The sequence below is a fragment of the Acomys minous genome (assembly GCF_964271855.1).
Source record: "Acomys minous genome assembly, chromosome: 18".
NCBI lineage: Eukaryota > Metazoa > Chordata > Mammalia > Rodentia > Muridae > Acomys > Acomys minous.
Window position 1 is genome coordinate 19,512,307 of NC_140501.1, and position 21,461 is coordinate 19,533,767.

The 21,461-nt window shown below is 45.5% G+C and overlaps 1 protein-coding gene and 1 long non-coding RNA gene across 3 annotated transcripts; one reads left to right on the top strand and one right to left on the bottom strand.

Annotated features, from left to right (window-relative positions):
* Positions 1-1,651: 1,651 nt before the first annotated feature.
* Positions 1,652-10,392, bottom strand: CLN5 (CLN5 intracellular trafficking protein). The gene is made up of 4 exons (XM_084767603.1): positions 10,153-10,392; positions 7,323-7,488; positions 5,736-5,961; positions 1,652-3,462 (listed from the first exon to the last, which is right to left on the bottom strand). Exons 1-4 carry the CDS (start codon positions 10,269-10,271, stop codon positions 2,951-2,953), a joined length of 1,023 nt encoding a protein of 340 aa, XP_084623729.1. The 5' UTR covers positions 10,272-10,392; the 3' UTR covers positions 1,652-2,950.
* A 27-nt stretch (positions 10,393-10,419) lies between these two features.
* Positions 10,420-18,529, top strand: LOC311589294. Of its 2 annotated transcripts, XR_014776485.1 has the most exons (5): positions 10,420-10,515; positions 10,885-11,011; positions 12,247-13,917; positions 17,070-17,232; positions 18,438-18,529. It is a non-coding gene; the product is annotated as an uncharacterized lncRNA (long non-coding RNA). The 2 variants fall into 2 exon arrangements; XR_014776486.1 differs by having other exon boundaries at positions 10,466-11,011.
* Positions 18,530-21,461: the final 2,932 nt, after the last annotated feature.

Sequence of the window (21,461 nt, forward strand, 5' to 3'; positions counted from 1 at the left end):
GTGTGGGGGTAGGGAAGGCCAAGACATGGTTTCTCTGTATAGCCCAGGCTGTCCTGGAACTTGATTTTTAGGCCAGGCTGGCATGCCTTGAATTTCAGCATTCAAGGAGGCTGAGGAGAAACAGGTGAATCGATGTGAGTTCAAGGCCAGCCTGATCTACAAAGCTAGCCCAGGACAGCCAAGGCTGCACAGAGAATCCCTGTCTCAAAACTAAAACACACACACACACACACACACACACACACACACACACACACACACAGCAAAAAACAAAAACAAAAAAAACATTTTTCTCAGTAAAAGCTTATTCTTAGAATTACTAGTTCCCCAAAGTATAAATACCTACAATAAGGAAAAGACCCTTGAAGGCACTTGGAAGATCACAAGGCCACCTGGACACTAAAAGCTGAGTAGAAGTGTGCTTGTTTTATATAAAAGTAGGCGGGGTGTGCTGAACTAATTAGAAGGCTAAAGCAGGAGGATTCCAAGTTCAAGGCCAGCCGGGCAACTTGAGACCTCATTCAAAAAGTTAAGGCATGTTGCAGGGATATAACTCAATGCTAGAACGCTTCCTGGGTGCCCGAGAGCTTCGGCTCAACTCTCAGTACCACCAAACACGGTTACACCTTAGAGAAACTGAAAAATGTATTTTTTATTGGTTTTTCGAGACAGGGTTTTCTCTGTGTAGCCTTGGCTACCCTAGACCAGGCTGGCCTCAAACTCACAGTGATCCACCTGCCTCTGCCTCCTGCACATTAAAGGCACGCTCCACCATGCCTGGCTGAAGATTTTTTTTTTTTTAAAGAATTTCTATTTTTATATTGCAAACTGTTGACCAGAGTGAACGTTTTCAGAAATGGCACTTTGGATTTCTCCATCTTCCTCCTTCAGTTCTGTCTATATAATGCATGTTGGTCCTTTTCACTCTACTCCATGGTACCCCGCCACTCTTGCCCCATTCTACTTTCATAACCCCCACCCCACCCCCCACCCCCACCTGGATCCAGAATTTAATTAGAGATGCATGTAGAAGCAGCGTCAGCCTAGTGGCAATACCACTGAAGAAACGGACTCTTCTTCCCCAGCAAACAACCTGTCCTACAGGGAGTTTTATCCGGGGTGTGGCCTCCTGAGGACCACCCCCACCCATGATGGACACACAGATGCTGTGACTTGAGGAATGTGGTAGCCATGTCCTGCCCAGATGGCAGCATCTCATAGCACCCTTGTTCTTAGACCTCTACCATGATGTTTACCGAGCCTTGGAGGGAGTGATGAGAGATGTGTTCATTAGGGCTGAGCACTGAACTGTTACAGCACTTTGACAGGTATTAGAGGCTTGCCTTTTTTTTCCTCATGATTTTTCTAGACGTATTGTGAAAAGTATTTTGGACACCACATTCTGAAGACAAGTCGAAGAGGCAACATTGTTGGGTTAGCACAAGCTTTGCTATACAGTGAATATATGGACTAGAGGCAGAGGAAGATGGTTCCTCTGTGTGCGAGGACAAATCTACCTCTTCAGGGTAGGCAAAACAGTGTAGTGTACAGTTGTCCAGTCATCTGGGCCACTTCGGCCTTGTGGGATTTATACTTTTAAACAATAAAAAGCAAATTCCTAGACAAATACGACCAAAGATAAAATCCAAGCCCTGGTTTTTGTTTTGCCTTTTTATTAGACTGAACAGAAGCAACACAAACTGGTAACATTTGGTGCCCAGATACTGGTGTGAAAGCCACGATCTGAACAGTGCTGGAAGGCATCCAGTGCGTCCATTCATTCAGCATAAGCTGAGTGAAACAATTCCAGGTAACTGCCTTACTGAGCCATGGCTTACCCATCTGGGACAGCAGTGAGGTGAGTAAGGAGTAAGATGAGGCTTTTTATGACAGCTCCCCAGTAGGGTAATAACCTCTCAAGAAACACTCAACTGGTATGTAGAAATGAGTAACTGGCACATTTCTATATTAAACAGATGTTTTGTTTTTTCTCATTGCGCTAGTGTTGAGTAGTCAAAAATCAACTCATCAAAATACAGGACCTTGAGAGCCTGTCAAATGCCCACAGCAGCTGGTGAGCTGAGGTCCTTGACAAAATCCTGTCCTTTCCAGGAAAGTGTACCCTCTTTGACTGTACTAGCCTTGATAGTGGGCACAGAACCAGAGGGCACACACAAGAAGTCAAGTACACTTCACCAAGACATGTCTGCAGCCAGATACTTGGGTGGCTGGTACTGAAGGGCTGCTGAAGCCATGTGTGCTGTCCATCCGCTCCAGGTCACTGATTACAAGACCCAGGAATGTAATCTACATTAGGCAAGTGAATGACAGTTTGTGCTTTTAATGCCAGTAGTCCTCTGGGGCCATATATACATTCAGTGCGCCTGACCTTCCTGTACCAACATAGCTGCTGCCACTCTTCACATACATGGAAGATGAATCATTTTAAAGGTAAGGACACAAATCTAGAGACGCTAAGTTGCTTTTAAGAGAGTGGCCAGTTAGTTGCAGTACTTACCATGTCCGGAGAAGCACCGCTCCAGCCATGGAGTCCAAACAAGTCTTTAAGGTTATGGGAATAGAAAGCAGACTTGCACCTCAAGGTTCTAATAACTATGAAAACAGCCATTCTTTAGATGACAAAAAAGCTCTTAAGCTACAAAAACAATACTAATGTAACAGAAAAGATAGCCCTAGACAAAAGTCAACATTGGAATCAAAGAGCGTCCATAGCTGAGATCAACTAATTCTCTATAAAATAAAGATCACAGTGCATTCACTTTGGTCAGTACAGTTATGGTTTCTGCTGCTTCCCCAGAGTCTTAAAATGTCACAATAGCGCGCTTCGCACAGTGAGCACCTCACCTTCCTGGCCCAGGGAGGCAAGGTGAAAAAGACTCAAATGGACAAGCACCCCTGGAAGAACATGGAGAGATCAGACTGAAAGTTGTTACAAGTCAGTAAGTGGTGTAGGTCTGGTAGGTAAAGGGATTTCCTCGTATGTTATTTTGACAAAGGGGGATTTCATAGGTAGGAACCAATACTCAAAGTTATAAAACAAATAGAACTGTTTGTGTATAACCACTGAATCAAAAATTTTCAAGAGATGCAACATAAATTCTTTAGTTGACAAAAATGGTTTGAAGGGGTCGTAAAATTTTTTTATGACCATAGCAAGAGTCTTGTTTCCTTTTGGCCCAAAAATAGATGTTTCATTTCCCAAGTAAGTAGGTTCTCCACTGTAAAGAAATATTCTTGTATAATTTGTTTCTATCTTCTTGAATTCTGTTCCAAATTCGGCCAATTTCTCATATGTCCTTAACACAAAACTTGAACAGTCGTAGGATTCAAACCATGTTTCTACCCCTTTTCCGGGGCTGGCCTGGACCGTCCATGTCTCGTAATATATGCCTGTTTCATTGTCCTGTTTCACCCAGTGTGCCATTTTGTTAAATATCTTTCCTAGTTTAAAAACAAAACAAAACAAAACAAAACAACAGATGTAAACTGCTTATAAAATGTTCTGACCCAATTATGACCAGGGTAGATGGATAAGAAATAGTTTCAACCTTCAAAACCTATACCCACAACAGGAATGCAAGCATAGCTACATTTTCCTCCATTTTTCAAGGCCTCTGAATTGTATACGCAAGAAATAATGGGGATATAAAGACGACTCCTAAAATTCTATAATAAAGCTGTAGTCAGAGTGATAGTCAAGAGGGTTAACACTGATATACAGCAGCAAGACCTAGATTCATCAGAAGTAAATGAGAGAAGGGAAGCAAGACCAGGAAGAGGACAAAGATGAAAGACAGTGTAAGAAGGAGAGAAAAGGGCAAACAGGAAGGGGCAAAAGCAAAGGAAGCCAAGGAGCAGCGGTCCAGCCTGCACTACAAGCAGCCTCTCCTATGACCAACCAGCCAGTTCCTTTTCCCTGTACTGTGCTGGTTGGGACACTGCTGACTACCCACCGCACACATTCCTCCAGCCACTCTACCAAACTGACCACTGTTTGTGCCGGCTTTGTGGGCTGCACAGACTGCTGGGTGGCTAAGTCTTCTACTGCCACCTCACACCAGATCGGAAGATCCTCTCCAAATATTTAGAGTATGCTGCTATTCTGTATGGTGCAGCCCCTATCTGGGCATTTGTAGACCTAGGCCCCAAATCTCACTACCAGCAAACCATTCTTGGGTTACGCCAACTTGAGTTCATGAAATAACTTGTCTGTCAAGTGAATGCTCTGGATCCCTTTACTACTTTTATTGAAATGAAACTGTGAAGTGCTATAAAGCCTGCTTTAGAACGGGAGGCCTGGTTCTTAGGAAGTAACTTGGAAAAGCTGAACTAACAAACACTGTCGTAACATCCAGAGCCAGTCATGGGACAGGGTCAAGCACAGGCAAGACGAAGTTACAAGCTTTAAAGTTCTAGCAAATGAAAGTGTTTTACAGAAAAGAGCAACTGCTATTCTATGATTATCAGCTTATAAGAGGAGAAAGGAGGCTATGACCTGGCTTGGGACTTAGGACAGAAGCCCGTTCATTCACTGAGCATTGCTGAAAGATGGGTTTCTGTGGTTGGGATAGTTGGGTCCTGTGAATTAGAAAGTAGAAGGAAAGATTAGAAAAGGTGCAGGTTACATTAGAAAGAGCTCAACTATAGATGTGGCCTGTTCCGTCCAGCTCTCTGTTTGAGCGTGTCAGCCATGCCCCTGGGCTGAACTCGCCTGCATCCATTCCTAACCTGTAAAAAGCCTGAGGGAGGTCTTAGCCTCCCCCACTGATTTATGAGTTAACACACCTTAAACTTCTCTGTAAACACCAGCAAATAGAAACCCTGAGCATTTCCTCAAGTCCTTGTGGGATAATTCGCTTTCACTTCAGCACTGTGCTTTGGTGAACAAACGACACACATAAAGTAAGGTTCACACATGGTATGAGCAGGAATTACCCACAAGAGACAATGGGCCCATAGGGGAAATGTGACCCCAAGTGTCACATAATTTGCTACTGACAAAAGTCTGATGACAAAAGAATCAGCAATATAGGATGCAGGGAATGAAAAATTGCAACCATCAACTTTCCAGTACAAAGCAACAGGTAACACCAAGAGCACTTAAACTTATTGCCCAGGAGGCCTTGAGATGCAGTGAACGTATACATCTGGGCAAGCAGTACACTAAAGCTGTCAAGAGAACGGCCTGCAGAGCTTTCCTGTCAGGGCTGGAGTCCCACCTACTACCTGGATAGCTTTAACCTGTTTCTCAGTGTCCCCATCCATCTGCACCAGGGGCGGGAAACCGTAACGCTTCTCTCAGGAGTTCCAGATGCTGGTAAGTGATGTGCTCTAATTAGAGCACTCAAAACAGGGCCAGACCCAGGAAGCAAACTCTTACTTTCTCCATGTAAACATAAATTATAACTACTTTTTTTTTTTCAGATACAGCTAAGAATCCTTCCTAATAGGGCATTTATGGATCTGTTGTTCATTTGCTTTCCAATTTAACTATACACAGCGTTTCATTCATTCACATTTGTCATGGACAGAGCGGATGGGCCATGCATCACCTAGCAATGCTCTGCATGGGGATCCACTTGGTACGACGTGGAATGGTCCCAGAAGCACAGACTACAAATGACCATGATGCCAAACCTGACTAAAGGCTCAGCGGATGAACGAAATCTTCCACTTTTTTGATACAATCATCAAACACTATTTTTGAAACTTACCAGATATGGTCGCAACTACAGCTAATGTCCCATTTTCCTTCCAGTGTTTATCATCAATTCCTTCAAAAAAGCAGGCTGCGCCCTGGTTACACCAGAACGGAGCATCCATTTCCGGTCGAAGGTGGGGAAATGTACAGTTGCCGAGCTGGAAAAGCTCATACCATTCCATTGTGTAGTTCTTGCCAGTCAGTTTACTCCTGAACCCGATGGCATCGTGCATGATTTTCTGTGTAGGGATAACACAGGTGTGAAAGCGTCTGGGAGGTAACCAGGGGCCCAGGTCATCCATTGGGACAGAGTTTGGTACACCACAATGCTCAAGGAGCTACGCTTGTGTGTCACTCTCCTTGTGGCGACACCTCATTTTGAGGGGACGGTCCCTCAAAATGCAGGCACCCATCTGTCACTCTGGTTTTGGCAACGAGGGCTTATTGTAGCAGGGATGTGAGCTATGTGAAGATGCTTGGAATCTGGTCACAGCTAAGAGTACAGGAAGCACGGGAAGCCTTCGTGAGTGGTCCAGGAAAGAGTGTGTCTACCGCCCAGGGGAGTCACTAAGCTGGGAAAGGGCAGACAGCAGAGCTTGGAGATCAAGAAGTGGTTCCTGCCTGCCACGCCCTTCTTCTCCTTCCCAGGAGCTGGGTACGAAAGTAGGGTTGCAAGGTAACTCCTGAGAACACACGGACTCTTAAAGCCAATAGAAAGTCTTTATTCCCAAGCCAGAGGACCACATAGGAAACTTGTCCAAGTTTTGTAGCCAGAAGCATTATCAATCTCGGCATTTTTATGTGTACACACACACACACACACACACACACACACACACACACACATCTTGGTTAATACATTTCAATTAGCAAGAAGAGCTAGCAATAAGTAGAGCTACAGAAATCAAAAAGCAAGCTTCCTACATTTATGTACATTTAGGGACTTTCCCAGAATTATGTACTCTGATGGATTGGGTCTCTGTTCTTGTTTTGACAGGTGTTGGGGGTCTACATGCTGGGCTCTTAGGTCAGAAAAGTGCCTTGGTGCCTGTAACATGGCATCAATTGAGCTAAGGTCTGGGGGCCCAGTACAAGATGTGTCATAGCAAAACAGATTAAGGCTGGTACGCTTGGTACTCGGCGTTAGCGTTTGCTTTGTTTCTGAGACAGCCTTATCAAACAGCCCAAGCCAACTCTGGAATAGCAATTCTCTTGCACAGACTTCCAAGTGCTGGAATTACAGGTGGTGTAGTGCCATGTAGACTCTGTGGTAGCCCTTTCTGACTACCAGCTTAAAGATGCTAAGAAGTTTATCAGGGGCTGGAGAGATGGCTGAATGGGTAAAGGTGCTTGCTATGTAAGCCCAAAGACATGAGTTCAAATCTTTAGCATCTACTTAAGAGCCAGGCATTTCCACTTGTATCTATTACCAAGGGAGTAGAGTGGAGTGTGACACCCAGCATGCTCCTCCAGCCATGTCATGCTTGTGACTAGCTGCATACACATGCACAATGTACAGCAATACACGTGATTCCTCATTTTAGTCAAAGTAACAAATAAATTACTTAAGCAAAGTTACAAGAGCAAGAGGCACTCTTACAAAGTGGCCCAGGAGGTCTCCATATTTAAATTCCCAAACAGGAGCTTGTAGTCTTAAGACTTCGATGACGTCATTGTCCTTCATAACCGGGATGGGTGAGCCAGTAGGGCAGAAGGTATACTTAGCTTGACAGTATGGATCTGGCTCCGGACGGAAAGAGAAGCGCCTAGCAAGAAAGAGAACCCTCAAATTAGATCATAAAAGGGATTGCTCCTCTGACACACTTTAGATTCGCAATATTCATTTCGGCTCCGTTCCCCCTCCACAACCCCCCCCCCCCCCCCCGCCCTCACTCTTTCCTTGATTGCTTTACACCTTTATTTTGTTTTTCTTTTTTTGAACTTTTCTAGACAGGGTTTCTCTGTGTAGCCTTGGCTGTCCTGGACTCACTTTGTAGACCAGGCCGGCCTCGAACTTATAGAGATCTGCCTGCGTCTGCCTCCCGAGTGCTGGGATTACAGACATGCACCACCGCGCCTGGCTACACCTTTATTTTTTTTGAGACAGGGTCTCTCACTAAACTGGATAGCCAACAAGCTCCAAGATTCTGCCTTTTTCGGCCTCTCCTTCCCCTAGGTTAGGGTTACAAGTATGCACTGCCATGCTGACTTCTACAATGTTGCCTGAGGATGTACCTTGCTTGGGACTACACTGAGGAGAAGGCGGGCAACAAGTCTAACTCTAGTCCCTTCCTAACCAAGCTTGGGGTTGGGGAGTGGAAGACGTGAAACAAGACAGGAGGTAGCTGTAGAAAGAGCAAAAACTAAGGAAATAGAAACCTAAGGCACAAGTAGGGAGACATCAGTCTCCACCGTTTGGGAAGGGTAGTACTAGTAGGCGAAGGGACCAGAGAAGAAAGCGACGCCAGGAAAGGAAGAAGCACTATTAGAAAATGCAGCAAATGCCTCAGTGGTTCTAAACCTTCCTACTGCTGCAAGCCTTGAACTGAGACATGGCTCCTCACGTGGCGGCGACGCCAACCATAATGTCATTGCCACGTCATAACTATAACTCTTCTAGTGTTATGAATCATTATGTAGATCTCTGAGATGCAGGATATCTGATATGTGGCCACTGTGAAAGGGTGGTCTGACCCATCAAGAGGCCATGGCCGAAAAAGCTGAGAACCGCTGAAATATCTGAAGAGGCTACAGCCGCTACAGACATGAATTCAGGCCTCAAGCCAATAGACAGGGGCTAGCTGGGACGGTGGCCCATATCTTTAATTCCAGCACTCGGGGGAAGCAGAGGCAGGTGGGTCTCCATGAGTTTGAGACCAGCCTGGTCTACAGAGTGAGTCTAGGACAGTCAAAGGTACACAGAGAAACCCTGCGGGGGGGGGGGGGGGGAGGGGAAGCAAAGAAAAGAAAAAAAGGAAGGAAAAAAGAGTAGACAAGCTGACAATCTGTCATGGGAAGTACAGAATGACGACATCACACAGCCCCTGACACGGGAACTTTCCACCCTGAGGATTTTAAACAGCAAATCTGATCCGGCAGAATACAGAAAGCCTCCTTTATGATTGCACGAATCAGAAGAGTGGCAGGGGTTAAATTCAGGCTGAGTCCAGCCAGGAGACTGGAAACTACGCTCAAAGAAAAGGGCCCTGGGGAAGGACACTGCAACTGGAAGAGACTGAGGCCATGGCTCCCACACCTGTCCCACTGACCACCTCCTGTGCCTGGCAACGCTCGCTCAGAGGAAAGAGAAAGAATTCTAAGACCCCAAAGGTTCCAGGCAGAGTATTTTATTACCATCTCAACCGTGTCCACAAAAACTTCTACTCTAAATTAGCTCTTCACCTGCTGGCATAAAGAGACATTTAGCTTTAAGTGGGTTTCGTTGCCCACAGGAAAACCTACTCCAGGTCAAAGGCAAGTTTATAAGTATAAAGCTGTTTTATTGGCTATTTAGTTTTTATTTCTTGTGAATATTTTCATCAAAACCAGTTTCAACCGTAAATTTCTTTTTTCATATACATTAAGCAGAACCAGTTCATGAACAGAACGCACGGATATTTAAGTTGTCAGCAGCTGGTTTTCTCTAAAAGATGTTCCTGCCAATGAGCGCGCTACTATCATTTCCTGTTTTCTCTTCAGGCACGTGAGGGTGAAGGTACTGAGTAACTTTCCAGGGCCACACAGCGGGCAGGCTGATGGAATCAGATTTGATCTGCAGCCTTCAGAACCAAGAACTCCCTGGAGGCACAAACAGTCTCTCATTGTGCCATGACACCCTCTCCTCATGCTGGGAAACATCTGTGCCACTGCCACAGCTCTTTCCACTTCTTGATGTTCACACCAGGCTTCCCCGCACGAGGCCCCTCCTACACCCTCCCCCCTCCCCCCACCCCGTGCCTTGTGTTTTGCAATCTCCCACGGGCTGTCACTTAGCTGGGTCAAAGACTACAGGTCCCGGAGGGGCCCTACCTTCAAGTTGAAGTGGACCAACAAGGTGATCCTGACTGGCCCAGGGAAGAGATTCCTCCGGTTTGGTATTTAGTAATTTAGTAAGGACACACCCTGAGCAGGTGTCCTCCCTGTAAATTCTGCCCAAATGTTTTACCAAGACATCTAACGATAAAACATGTAGTATTTAAAACGTTTTACCCTGCTCTCGGAGTCAAGTTAGTTGTACCTAAAAGTCACTCCGTGCTGTACAGTCCCTCTCCATTCCTCCCAGAACTCTGGATTGCCCTGAACCAGTGAGGACCTCCAAGGTGCCAACTAGCTAGGAACTGCGCTCGTAGTGTCCCTTGTCCCCGAGCATGCTGGGGCATCCGCTCCACGCTCTCCAGGTCCCCGCCACGCCCCTGCTCCGCCTCACTCACTTGTAGGGCACCGGCCACCTGCGCCCGGACGTCGAGGATGAGACCAGAGTCGCCGCCGCCAGCCCGAGCAGCGCCAGCGCCCAGCACCAGTGCGCTCTGTGTCGCCCGACGCGCGCCATCCTCCCGCGCGCTGAGATCCCGGACGCCCCGGGCCACCCCCAAACCCGCGTCGGCCTTGCGTGCGCGCCGCCGCGACGGCACAGACGGGCGCGAGCGCGGGTTCCAACGTGTGACCTCCGGGCGCGTGACGCCTCTGCTGTCGCGGCCCCACCCGCCTCCCAGCGTCTCCGCTGCACCGCGCGTGCGCCGGAAGCTAAAAAGCGCTTTCCTCCCGGAAGAAGCTTGGAACTGGCAAGCAATCGGGTGTGTGTGTGTGTATGTGTGTGTCTATCTCTAGAGCAGTGGTGCAGAAAGCCCTCTTTTCAGCCACCACCACCGAAACCGGGGCAAAAACAACAAAACACCTACAGACTTACTTGGGACAGTTGGGGACACGGGGTGCCCAGGGAGGGAGAACAAAATGGGGACACTGAAGGAAATGATTGTCCTCACCAGCCTGAGCCAGTTGCAAAGGTCAGGGATAACAATATACAGTCTGTGCTACCACCCGTCTCACCAGAGTTGCTCTGCTCCGCTTTGCCTTGTGCCACACTTGGTGTTAAGCTGTGCCCTCGAGACTGTGCATGACTTTTAAAAACTCAGCGCTGACCAATTGAGCTGTCTAATCCCCAGGTCCTCCTTGCCCAGTTAGCATACAGTGACTAAGAGCATCACACTAGACAACCGGATCGAGTTCATCGGGCAGCCAGGAGGACTCCCGGATGCTGGGGAAGGCTGGAGTGGAGAAGAAGAGACTGGGGTGAGCAGTGTTTTAGCTGGCTCCCAGGAGAGCCACTATGTGTGTGTGTGCACAGGAGCTGCATGAGATCTGGACCACAAAGTGAACATAGGATCCTCTTTGCTTGCAAGTTCTGCAGCTAAAGAGGGCTGGGAATGGCATGTCCAGAGACCCTTTAGCCAAAGCTTGGGGGCCCATCTAGGTTACAGTGAAAGGCTGATTCTCGGCGACTCGCCTGCTAAAGGCTGGAGATGTTCCACCCTTGTCTTTTCCAAAAGAAAAACCTAACTGTAAAATTTAAGAGATAAAGTTTCTCAGTGACTTGAACAAGCGAGTGCCATTGTGATACTTCAGTGTTTACTAGTGTGGGGGAGAACTACTGTTTCCTAGTGACTCCGAGGCTGGTTTTATCTGACTTTTACTCCAGGATAACACCTAGCCAGGGAAGTTTGGTAAGGTCAAGCTCATCTTTCCTTTCTCACTTATAATTCCAGGGACATAATGAAACATTATCCTGAGAAGGGTTTCCAGGTTGCTAAGGGTACTGTTGAACACAAAGCCTTTGACACACTAATTTTCTAACCACTTTTTTTTTTTTCAAAATCAGGATTTCTCTGTATAACTGGCCTGGCTGTCCTGAAACTCACTTTGCAGACCAGGCTTGCCTTGTTGCCTCTGCCTCCTGAGTGCTGAGATTAAAGGCTTGCACCACCACACCTAGCTTCCAACCACATTTTAGTGGAAGCACCAAGGATATTTTGATAATCTCCTCATAGGTTTGTTGGCCTTCGGTATACTTATCTGTTTTATAGGTGCTTAACTGCCCTAAACAAAAACAGCACCTATATTATAGCCTCTATTTTTAGATTTTTATTGACAGTTTTATTGACAGCTTCACTTGCCTATCACAGCATAATTTACTGTAGGTCAAAGATGAGTTTAAAAGCACAATTTAGGGTTGAATTTACTAAAGTTAGAAATTACAATAGTCATTCATGAAGAGAATAGATGGGGGTATCCGCTTAATATATGATTCTTAAACTCTAATTCCAAATCAAGAAATTTAGCATTAAATATATATATATATGAAAAAAATAAATTTAGCATTTACAGTCTTTGATTGCATACACTGCGTCTTCTAGAAAAGTCTGTAAGCTTATACTAATTTATTGAATATGACCCTCACTTCTACTTCGAACAGTTGGCCAGTCTTTCTCAGGAAAGCCAGCTTCATAACAAACACCTTTCTTTACTAGATTTGGTAAAGACACATTGTCTGGACATGGTGGAACATCTGAAATCCCAGCGCTCAGGAGGCTGAGGCAGGAGGATCTACAGTTAGAAGACGGCCTGGTCTGTATTGCAATACCTTGTCTCAAAACAAAACCTAAGAGCTGCAACCAACAAAAGGCCATTGCTCTGCACGCTGTGGACCGAACTCCTGCACTGGGATTCAACACATCAAACTAAAACGGAAGCACTTGCGCTATCTGTTGTATAAAGAAAGTGAATTGGAGTTTTATGTGTATAGGTGCTTTGTCTGCATGCATGTCTGTACATCATGCGCGTGATGTGCCCTCAGAAGCAACAAGAGGTCATCAGATCCTTCGCAGAACCGGAGTTACACACAGTTCTTAGGCACCAGCTGGGATTTGAACCTGAGTCCTCTGAAGGGGCAGCCCATGCTCTTAGCCTCTGAACCTTATCTCCAGCCTGAACAGTGAAATCGTAAAGACACAGAGAAACTGTAAATTGGAGATTTATAGCAACCAATCAAACTAGCCCAACGTGAGTCAATGTAATATAAAGCAGTCCTTTGGGGTGGTCCGCCTATTAGGGTCAACCCTGACTTCGCTTAGAATGACCTCATAAAACAACACTTCTGAGTGTCTCTTTGGGAGGAGTGTATCCAGAAGGTTGGGCCGAAGACAGAAGAGCCAGCCTGAATGTGGGCAGAACCATCCTGTGGATTCTATCCTGGACTAAATTAAAAAGGGGAACTCAGATGACCGCCATGTCCCCTGGCATGGCGAACTATATCTCAAGCCTGGGCCAGAATCAATCCTTTTTCCTTAAGCTGACTTTGTTAGGTATGTGGGCACACAGAGCAATAACGAGAGCAGTCTCCCCACTGGGCCTCTTGCCAGGTAACCTGACGTTAGCCAGCCCGCTGTTTGGACTCCTGCCTCCTTTCCCCTGCTTTAGTTACATAGCCGGACTCTGTGCCCAATCAACATGTCCATCCTGGATGGGCTGCTGCCCAGCTTATAAGTCACCAATGGAAGCCAAAGAGATTTAAAAAAAAAAAAAAAAAGACAGACTTGTGGATGCTTATTTGCAAAACTTTGCTGGCGTAATACACGCCGGTTTTGAAAGTCTAACTCAGGGCCTCAGAGAAGTTAAGGAACAGCTTTACCCCATTTTAGCCACCTGTGTGAAAGAAAATGGAGGACACAAGCTAGTCCTCCAGCAACGATATCTTTGTGTCAAGGTCTTGACAGAGATGGCACTTACTAGACGTACCTACAACAGAGCTGTGCTTTGAGGATGTTACTGTCCGAATTCAGACCTGAGGGGATGTCAGCCCAGAGACACTGAGCCTTGTATTTAGTATCACACCAGGCAGTGATGGAGACAGCAGATCTGACCTCCAGCACTCAGAACCAGACCAGAGTGTTCTGTTTCCCACACTCAGCATGTTTTTTTTTTTAATTCTCTCTTTACAAGTGATGTCTGTTGATACAAGTGTGTTTTCCTGAACAGCTGCTCATTCTCCTGCTTGCCACAGAAGTCATGTGTACTTCTCTTTCCTAATCTGGGCCTCTGACACCAACAGTGTTCAGCCATGTAACACGTAAATCTCTTTCCGGTTCAAAGGCTAGAGGCAGCCATCCAGGTGTGCAGCCTTCCAGCCATGATTTTGAGCGGTAAGTTAGACTTCTGCTTGAATGTAGATTCGTGGTGTTACTAAACGCTGGAAGCATAAGGCCGCAGTGACTCTCTGCTGGAAGACGTGGGGCTAATAATGCAAATGGTTCAGTCATAGAAGCAACACCTCCGGAGACTGCAGATTTATTATTTAGCAATAAGAGAACAGATTTCTTTCAACCATCTTGTGTACAGAAGAAACACAGCTTGTTCTAGCCAAACAAAGCAAACAAACAAACAAAAAAAAAAAACCAAAGTAAAGCCTGGAAATCTTTCCCTCGGACATATGAGAAAACGAGGCTACGTATAGGGAGCTCTGGATTTCTACACGTGAGACACGAAGTGCAAATATGGAGCACAACTGCGTACCAGCCGATACTACGTTTTTGCGACCCTTAGTTACAGTCCGGTCTCTCTCAAGACACAGAACTGTTATAAGATTCCCAAGGCATTCTTTGCCCTTCAGTTCTCGTGTAGACGAAGTGGAGACCCCCGACTCGAACTTTTAATAAAAACACTCCAAGTTCCAGCTTTGGAACTTCAACAGTCCAAAATTTTGTTATGTAAAATTAAAAAACAAAAACTGGATGGGGGGTGCGGGGGGAGGGTCATGAATCAATATTTACATTCTTTTTTTTTTTTAAGATTTATTTATTTATTATGCATTCAGTATTCTGCCTGCATGTACACCTGAACTCCGGAAGAGGGCACCAGATCTCATTATAGATGGTTGTGAGCCACCATGTGGTTGCTGGGAATTGAACTCATGACCTGCGGAAGAGTAGACAGTACTCTTAACCACTAAGCCATCTCTCCAGCCCTACATTCTTTTTTGAAATAAGTTTCATAGAAGTTGCTACTAGTCCTACAAAGAAGAGAATCTATTTATTTTATTTGCCGTTTCTTTTAAAGATTATCCTCCCCAGCCCAGGCCAAGTCATTAAAAAATTAGTTTTTGCTTCCCTGGCGCCCCCTACCAGCAGAAGAGGAAATGACAAGCTCCGCGGGGCTCACCTGGCATTTCTTGAGCAAAACTTGGAGGCTGCAGGAGCCCCAGCCGCCACGGGGCAGGGCGGAGGGGGGGGGGCGAGCCCAGCTACAGAGACAGGCTCTCAGAAGCTGGTGGACTGACTGCTGGCCTCCTGCAGCCAAGCTCCTACCTGGTGGCTTCAGTGGCGTGCAAACCTGTCAGAGAGAAGTCGTCCAATGCTGGCTGGTCTGTGGCAGGGACGCTGGTTTCTGAACGCGAGGGACAAGGTGTGGCTGCTGCAGCCTCATCCACTACTTTTATTTTTTCTCTGCTTTGTCTTGTTGACTGTAGCCAACATTTGACCCGCTGACCACTCCCTTTGAGAACTGAGCGTTAGAGACAAAGTGGGTAGGAAGGGGTCCACAGCCATTAGGGCCCAAACAGGAGAGAAAGAAACCTGTTCCTGCCACGTTTCACCGTCAGCAGCCGACAGCACATAACCCTCTGTCTCCTCTCCACTAATGCCGTTTTTCTTTTCTTTGTCTTTTTTTTCTTTTTCTTTTCTGTGTGTGTGTGTGTGTGTGTGTGTGTGTGTGTGTGTGTGTGTGTGTGAAATACACATAGCATAAAGCTGTTTGGGGGTGTGTAAGACCCAGTGTCAGAACAATGTGGCCCCGCCATCTCCATCACCCAGCTCCAGAATTTTCCCATCACCCCCAAATGAAATCACATTCATTAAACAATGACTTCGTCTTCCCTCCCCAGGTCAGATTCTGGTGACATTTGCTCCACTTTCTGTCTCTGTGCATTTGCCTCTTTTGGGGCAATTCATAAACAGAGCTATGCACTGTATTTTCTTTTGTGTCCAGCTTCTTCCTCCCAGTGTTTGTCTTCAAGGTTCACTTATATTGTGGCATGTTTGTAGATTTCCTTGGGATTAATGCTACCACAAAGGAAGTGTACAAATACCTGTGTGAGTCTGTTTAAAAAAAAAAGATTTATTTATTTTATTTATTGCATATGAGTCCTTTATCTGCAGAAGAGGGTATCAGATTACATTATAGGTGGTTGTGAGCCACCATGTGGTTGCTGGGAATTGAACTCAGGACCTGTGGAAGAACAGGTGGTGCTCTTAACCACTGAGCCATCTCTCCAGCCCCCAAGTCTATTTTTAATTGCTCTGTGGACATGCAGAACTTCTAGCTATATTGTAACCACGTATCCTTAGGTCCACAGATAGGTACAGCCTCATCCCTCATCCAAGAAACTTCTCTTCGCAACAAATGCAACTGCTCATTACAGAAAACCACAGGTGATCAAAATAGCGAGAGGTTAAAAAAAAAAAAAGTAAAAAAAAAAAAAATAGCAAGAGGTGACTGAATGGTGACCAGTCCCGAGGGATCCTTGTATAACACAGCTGCTGCACCTCAGGCTTGGGAAGAAGAAGAAGATGGGATAGAAAGATTCTAAGAGGCAGCGGATCAGGAATTCTGCTGGGAGGTTGCATCTCCTTGGAATGACAGGGGAGTTCCACCCATGAAGTCTTAACATGGCTTAACAAGACTGAACAAGCACAACACTGATAGGCTCGTGAATGCAGAAGGGGGAGGGTCTCAAAGCATTATAGGTAACTGATGAATGTGAGCCAAAAGCAGGAGAAACAGTCTTCTCTGGGGTAAAGCACACTGATTGGTTACCCAATACCAATTAATTAGCCCTGAAATTTGTATACATATAAATAATATTATACAGCCTGAGCAGATTATAGTTACACGTGTGTGTGTGTGTGTGTGTGTGTGTGTGTGTGTGTGTGTGTGTGTACATGTAACAACTAAAGAAGAAAAGAGGCCATGGATTTGAGAGAGAGCAAATGAGGTATTCGGAGGAGTCGAATGTCATTGTACTTTAATTAAAAACAAACAATACCTATAAAGCAGACTTATCTATTTATTTATCGGTTTCTCTATGTAAAATCCACCCATTTGTGGTTCTGCAAGTTAATGTATAGCTCTTATTTCCTTCCTGGGGAGGGCACTGCCACCTTCCTCCTTGTGGCTGCAGTGTGCTATTTACAGCTGGTATGGCCGTGAGACATTCAGAATTATTCAGTGTTTCTGCTTGATTCACTTGGGTGTTTTAATACATACAGAGACATCGTTTGCTTTTATTTCTCATTTTGAGGGTGAAGGCAAGGTCAAGCAGATGGACTCCTTATCTCTTGAAACAGCCCAGCAGAGGAGGAGAGAGATGTGTGGGAGCAAAGTGCCAGGAGAGCCCTTGGGGATGCACACACAAGATTTTGCAGACTTTAATGTCTCTGTGCTTGCTGCCGTCACTATACCTGGTGAGTTAGCCTAAGGCTGTGAGGCAAAATACTCATTTTAATAGATGCTCACTAATGCCAAAACCATCTTCTGGAAGTGCTGCATGCTTGTTTGCCATCTTGCATCTTTCTGTGACTAGCCCAGATCTGTGGCACTGAGTTTGCTCCTCCTGAGAATCAACTGGGGTGCTTTAAAAAACAAAACAAAACAAAACAAAGCACATGTGATGCCTGACCCACACCTGGTGCCAATTACGTCAATCTTTCTAGCATGGAAAGCAATAATAATGCTTTTCAACACATCCCAGTGGATTCACCAGTGCTCTGGCTGATGGACTCCTGGACAGAGTCCTGGTTTCTCTTGATTTCCAAAACCAGCTTGACAGGATGCTTGGTGTCACCTGCAGATTCTAAGCACAGGATGGTGGTGAGATGTAGGCCACACTCTGAAGCCTCGAGGCTTTGGGAACCACATGGAGAGTTTGCGTTTGGGCAGCCCTTTTATTGTAAGCATCATTTTTAAGTCAGTGATGACACTTCCTCAAATAAAAGATTTATAAGTGTTTCTGATTTTTTGATTATTTACTTCTTCTTTCCTTCCTTGCTTTCTCCCTCTCTTTTTTGGTTTGAGACAGAGTTTCTCTGTGTAGTCTTGCCTGATCTGGACTGGGACTCACTTTGTAGACCAGGCTGGCCTTGAACTCAAAGAGATTCGCCTGCCTGTGCCTCCTGAGTGCTGGGATTAAAGGCGTGCACCACCGAGGCCTGGCCGCAAAAGCATTTTCAAACTATCCCATTTGTTTATTCTTTATAACCATCTTTCCTTTATTCTTGGCAATTACACAGATGTATACAATGTATATTCTCCGATCCTTTTTGAAAATAAAATTACCAGCACGGATGTTTTGTCTGTGCATCTCGTGTGTGCCTAGTGTCTAAGGAATCCAGAAGAGGGAGCTGTAAGCTGGCATGCGTGTGCTGCTAGGAACTGAACTCAGGTCATCTGAAAGAATAGCAACTGCTATCAACTGCTGAGCCATCTCTCCAGCCCACTCCAAGTCTTATTGTTTTAGTTCTACATGTTTGTGGAGCACAGTGTGATGACTCAACATATGCATAGAATGTAATACTCCCATCACATCCCCTCAGTTTTTGCCTAAAATGTCATGTCTAAATTCTCATCAGTTGGCCTTGTTAACCCTGGTATTTCCTTCCTGTCTTTTCAGGTGGGATTAGAGTGGCTGGCAAGGGCTGCACTGTTCACTCCTTCCTGGGTACCAGGAGCCCTCAGCTGTCCTGTGCATCCTCCAGCCTGGCCGGCAGCTGTTCCCTTCCTGCTTTGGAAGCCTCTGCTGGCCAGACTATGATACAGAGAAGCAGAGGTCATGTTTCCTGAGAGGTGAGCAGCTTTGTGGTACTTTCTCTCTCCCTTCCTCCCCATATATAAACACAACCGCTATTCTGACAGTGGGGGGCACGTTTGCTTTTATTACAACACCAGTGTAGCAATTGATCTTAGGGTGAGGCGGGCATGTGCTTTAAGGAGATAAGAGCTGGTATATTCTTTCAAAATACATTGGCTTTCTCTGTAAGAGAATACATCCAATACAGTAATTCTTTTGTATAAATTAAATCGTGGTTGCTTTAACTATTTCCCATCAATGTTCACAGAGTCACTTTTCATTTGCCTTATTAGCTGGGTATTAAAGTGAAAGCTTGGTTTAAACTGCTTTGTTACGTGTGCAGGGTCTGCGAGCTTCTGTTCCCAACGTTGGGAAGCTGAAGAAAGCTGAGGTTTTAACCCTTCTCACCAGCACACTGTCCGATGTCAAGGATCCTGTGTGGAATAAAAGCTGTAAGCAGGCCCCGGAGGGATACTACCAACCACATGGCACCCTCATGTGTGTTCATGGCATGGCCCTTTGGCATAAGGGTTTTAGTGAGACAGGTAGAAAGGGGTGTTTTACCACATGTTTAGAAAGGGAAGCCTTAGAGGAAATAATTAGAAGAACTTGTTAAAGTAAAAACATGGCACTTCAAGTATGATCCCTGTCATATCTGGGTGACCACTGTTAAATTATTCAATCCGTGCATTTTCTATGTGAGCATGCTTCATTTTGAGTTTTCACTTTTTAAAGCAAAGGCAACACCGTCATGCTACATTTCAAACAGATGGACTCCCGGCTCCTCCAGACTTCCCCTTGAACCTCCAGGTAGGCTCTTTCCTCAGCAGCCGAGGTGACGAGCACCATGAGCTCCAATAAAAAAAGCAAGAAGAATTTATGCTAGTAATTATGCAAACTTTTGCACTTATGAAGGAATTAGAACGCTGAACAGGTTTTAGTTATCTTGTGTTCTTTATGGTCACATAAAGCCATGGTAGTTTTAGAGGTTATGTGTCATGCATTGTATTCACATGCCATACAGCTAGAAACAGCTGGTGCCCAGAACATAGCAAACACCCGACTGTTTTAGAACCATGCTGAATGCTTACCTCTATCAAACTATTCCTGTGCCATGTTCTGTGCATCTGGTTTGTGTGCATATGTAGAGGTCAGAGGTCATTGCCCTGTGACTTCCTCTATTGCTCACTCCCTATTTCCGAGTCAGGTCATAGCCCTGTACCTGGAGCTCACTGACTTGGCTACACTGGCCTGTGAGCTCTCAGGATCCTTCTGTCTCTGCGTCCCCAGTACTGGGGTTTCATGAGGAAGGCAGCACGCGAGGCTTTTCCTGTGGATGCTGGACCTCTGAAAGAAGAAGAAGATCCTTATGGGACGTGGTGAGCATTTTATCCAAGGAGCCACCTGCCACATCTATTCTCCATTTTCACATAGGGCTGAAGGCAGGGTCAAAAAAAATCACTTTCTTTTTTTTTTAATTTTTAAAAATTTATTACGTATACAACATCCTGCCTGCATGTGTGCATGTGTGCTGACCACCAGAAGAGGACACCAGATCTCACTATAGATGTCTGTGATCCACTCAGGACCTTTGGAAGAACAGCCAGTGCTCTTAACCTCTGAGCCATCTCTCCTTTCTAAATGATTAAAAAGGATTCCCATCACATAGAGTTGTGGGTGGATTTCTGTTGGTGGGGAAGGACTCCTCACACGTGCATATAGCTTCACACGCTCGTAATAGCCACTGGAAGGAATGGTGACCTTCCTCCGACTTTGACTCCCTCCATCCTTTCCCCTGTGCTGGCTCCTGCTTGAGTTGACCAGGAAGCTACACTTCCAAGGTGTACGAGGCTGTATCACAGCCCAGGAATTGCTGGGTTTTATTGCATTTAGGGAATTCTCACTTACTTTGGACTCTGAACACAACTCAGCCCTCAGAAGTTGACAACCACACCAGGACAGGAAAACAGGAAGTGGATCGTGACCAAAGCGGGCACAAAGGTGGTTCCTCGCCTAAACTCACTAGATTGCACACTCATGAGAGCTGGAGGTTAGAGCTGTTTCATTGGTTGTCCTCCACCTGCCTGTACTAAGTGCATCCCTTGGGGTGTATTAAGTCCTCACTATCATGTGTTAATTGAATAGCAGGCTAGTATTCATCCACATTACCTGAAGAGGTTTCCCACACAAGTTACCATAGACCTTATAATAGTACTCAGCAATGAAAGAAATAAATCACTCATCCCCAAGTGGAAGATGATCCAAACCATTTATGTGGCAGAAGCCAAGGGCAGGTGACTCTGTTTTTATGAGGTGGGTTGAAAAGACAAAACTCTATTTTATTTATTTATTTATTTATTTATTTTGGTTTTTTTTTTTCGAGACAGGGTTTCTCTGTGTAGCCTTGGCTGTCCTGGACTCGCTTTGTAGACCAGGCTGGCCTCGAACTCCCAGTGATCCGCCTGCCTCTGCCTCCCGAGTGCTGGGATTAAAGGCGTGCGCCACCACGCCCGGCCAAAACTCTATTTTAAAAGCTCATATTGGGCTAAGTACTGGAGGTGGGCATAGGGACTTATTTCAAATAGGTTCAAAGGAATTTTTAGTGGTAATGGTAGTATTCCAAAATTCAATTATGGCAATGTTAGCACAACTGACCAAATATCTTTATACTGCGTATTTCAAGTGGGTGATTAATAAAATATCAATAAAGCTGCTAAATATTTTTTTAATACAAAGCATGTTCTAAAAGTTTTGGTTCTACTTAATTGGAACATTTGTTCTTTTTTGTTTGTTTGTTGGAATTGTAGATATAGTCAAGATTCTATCATTTTATGTGGTGATTTCCAA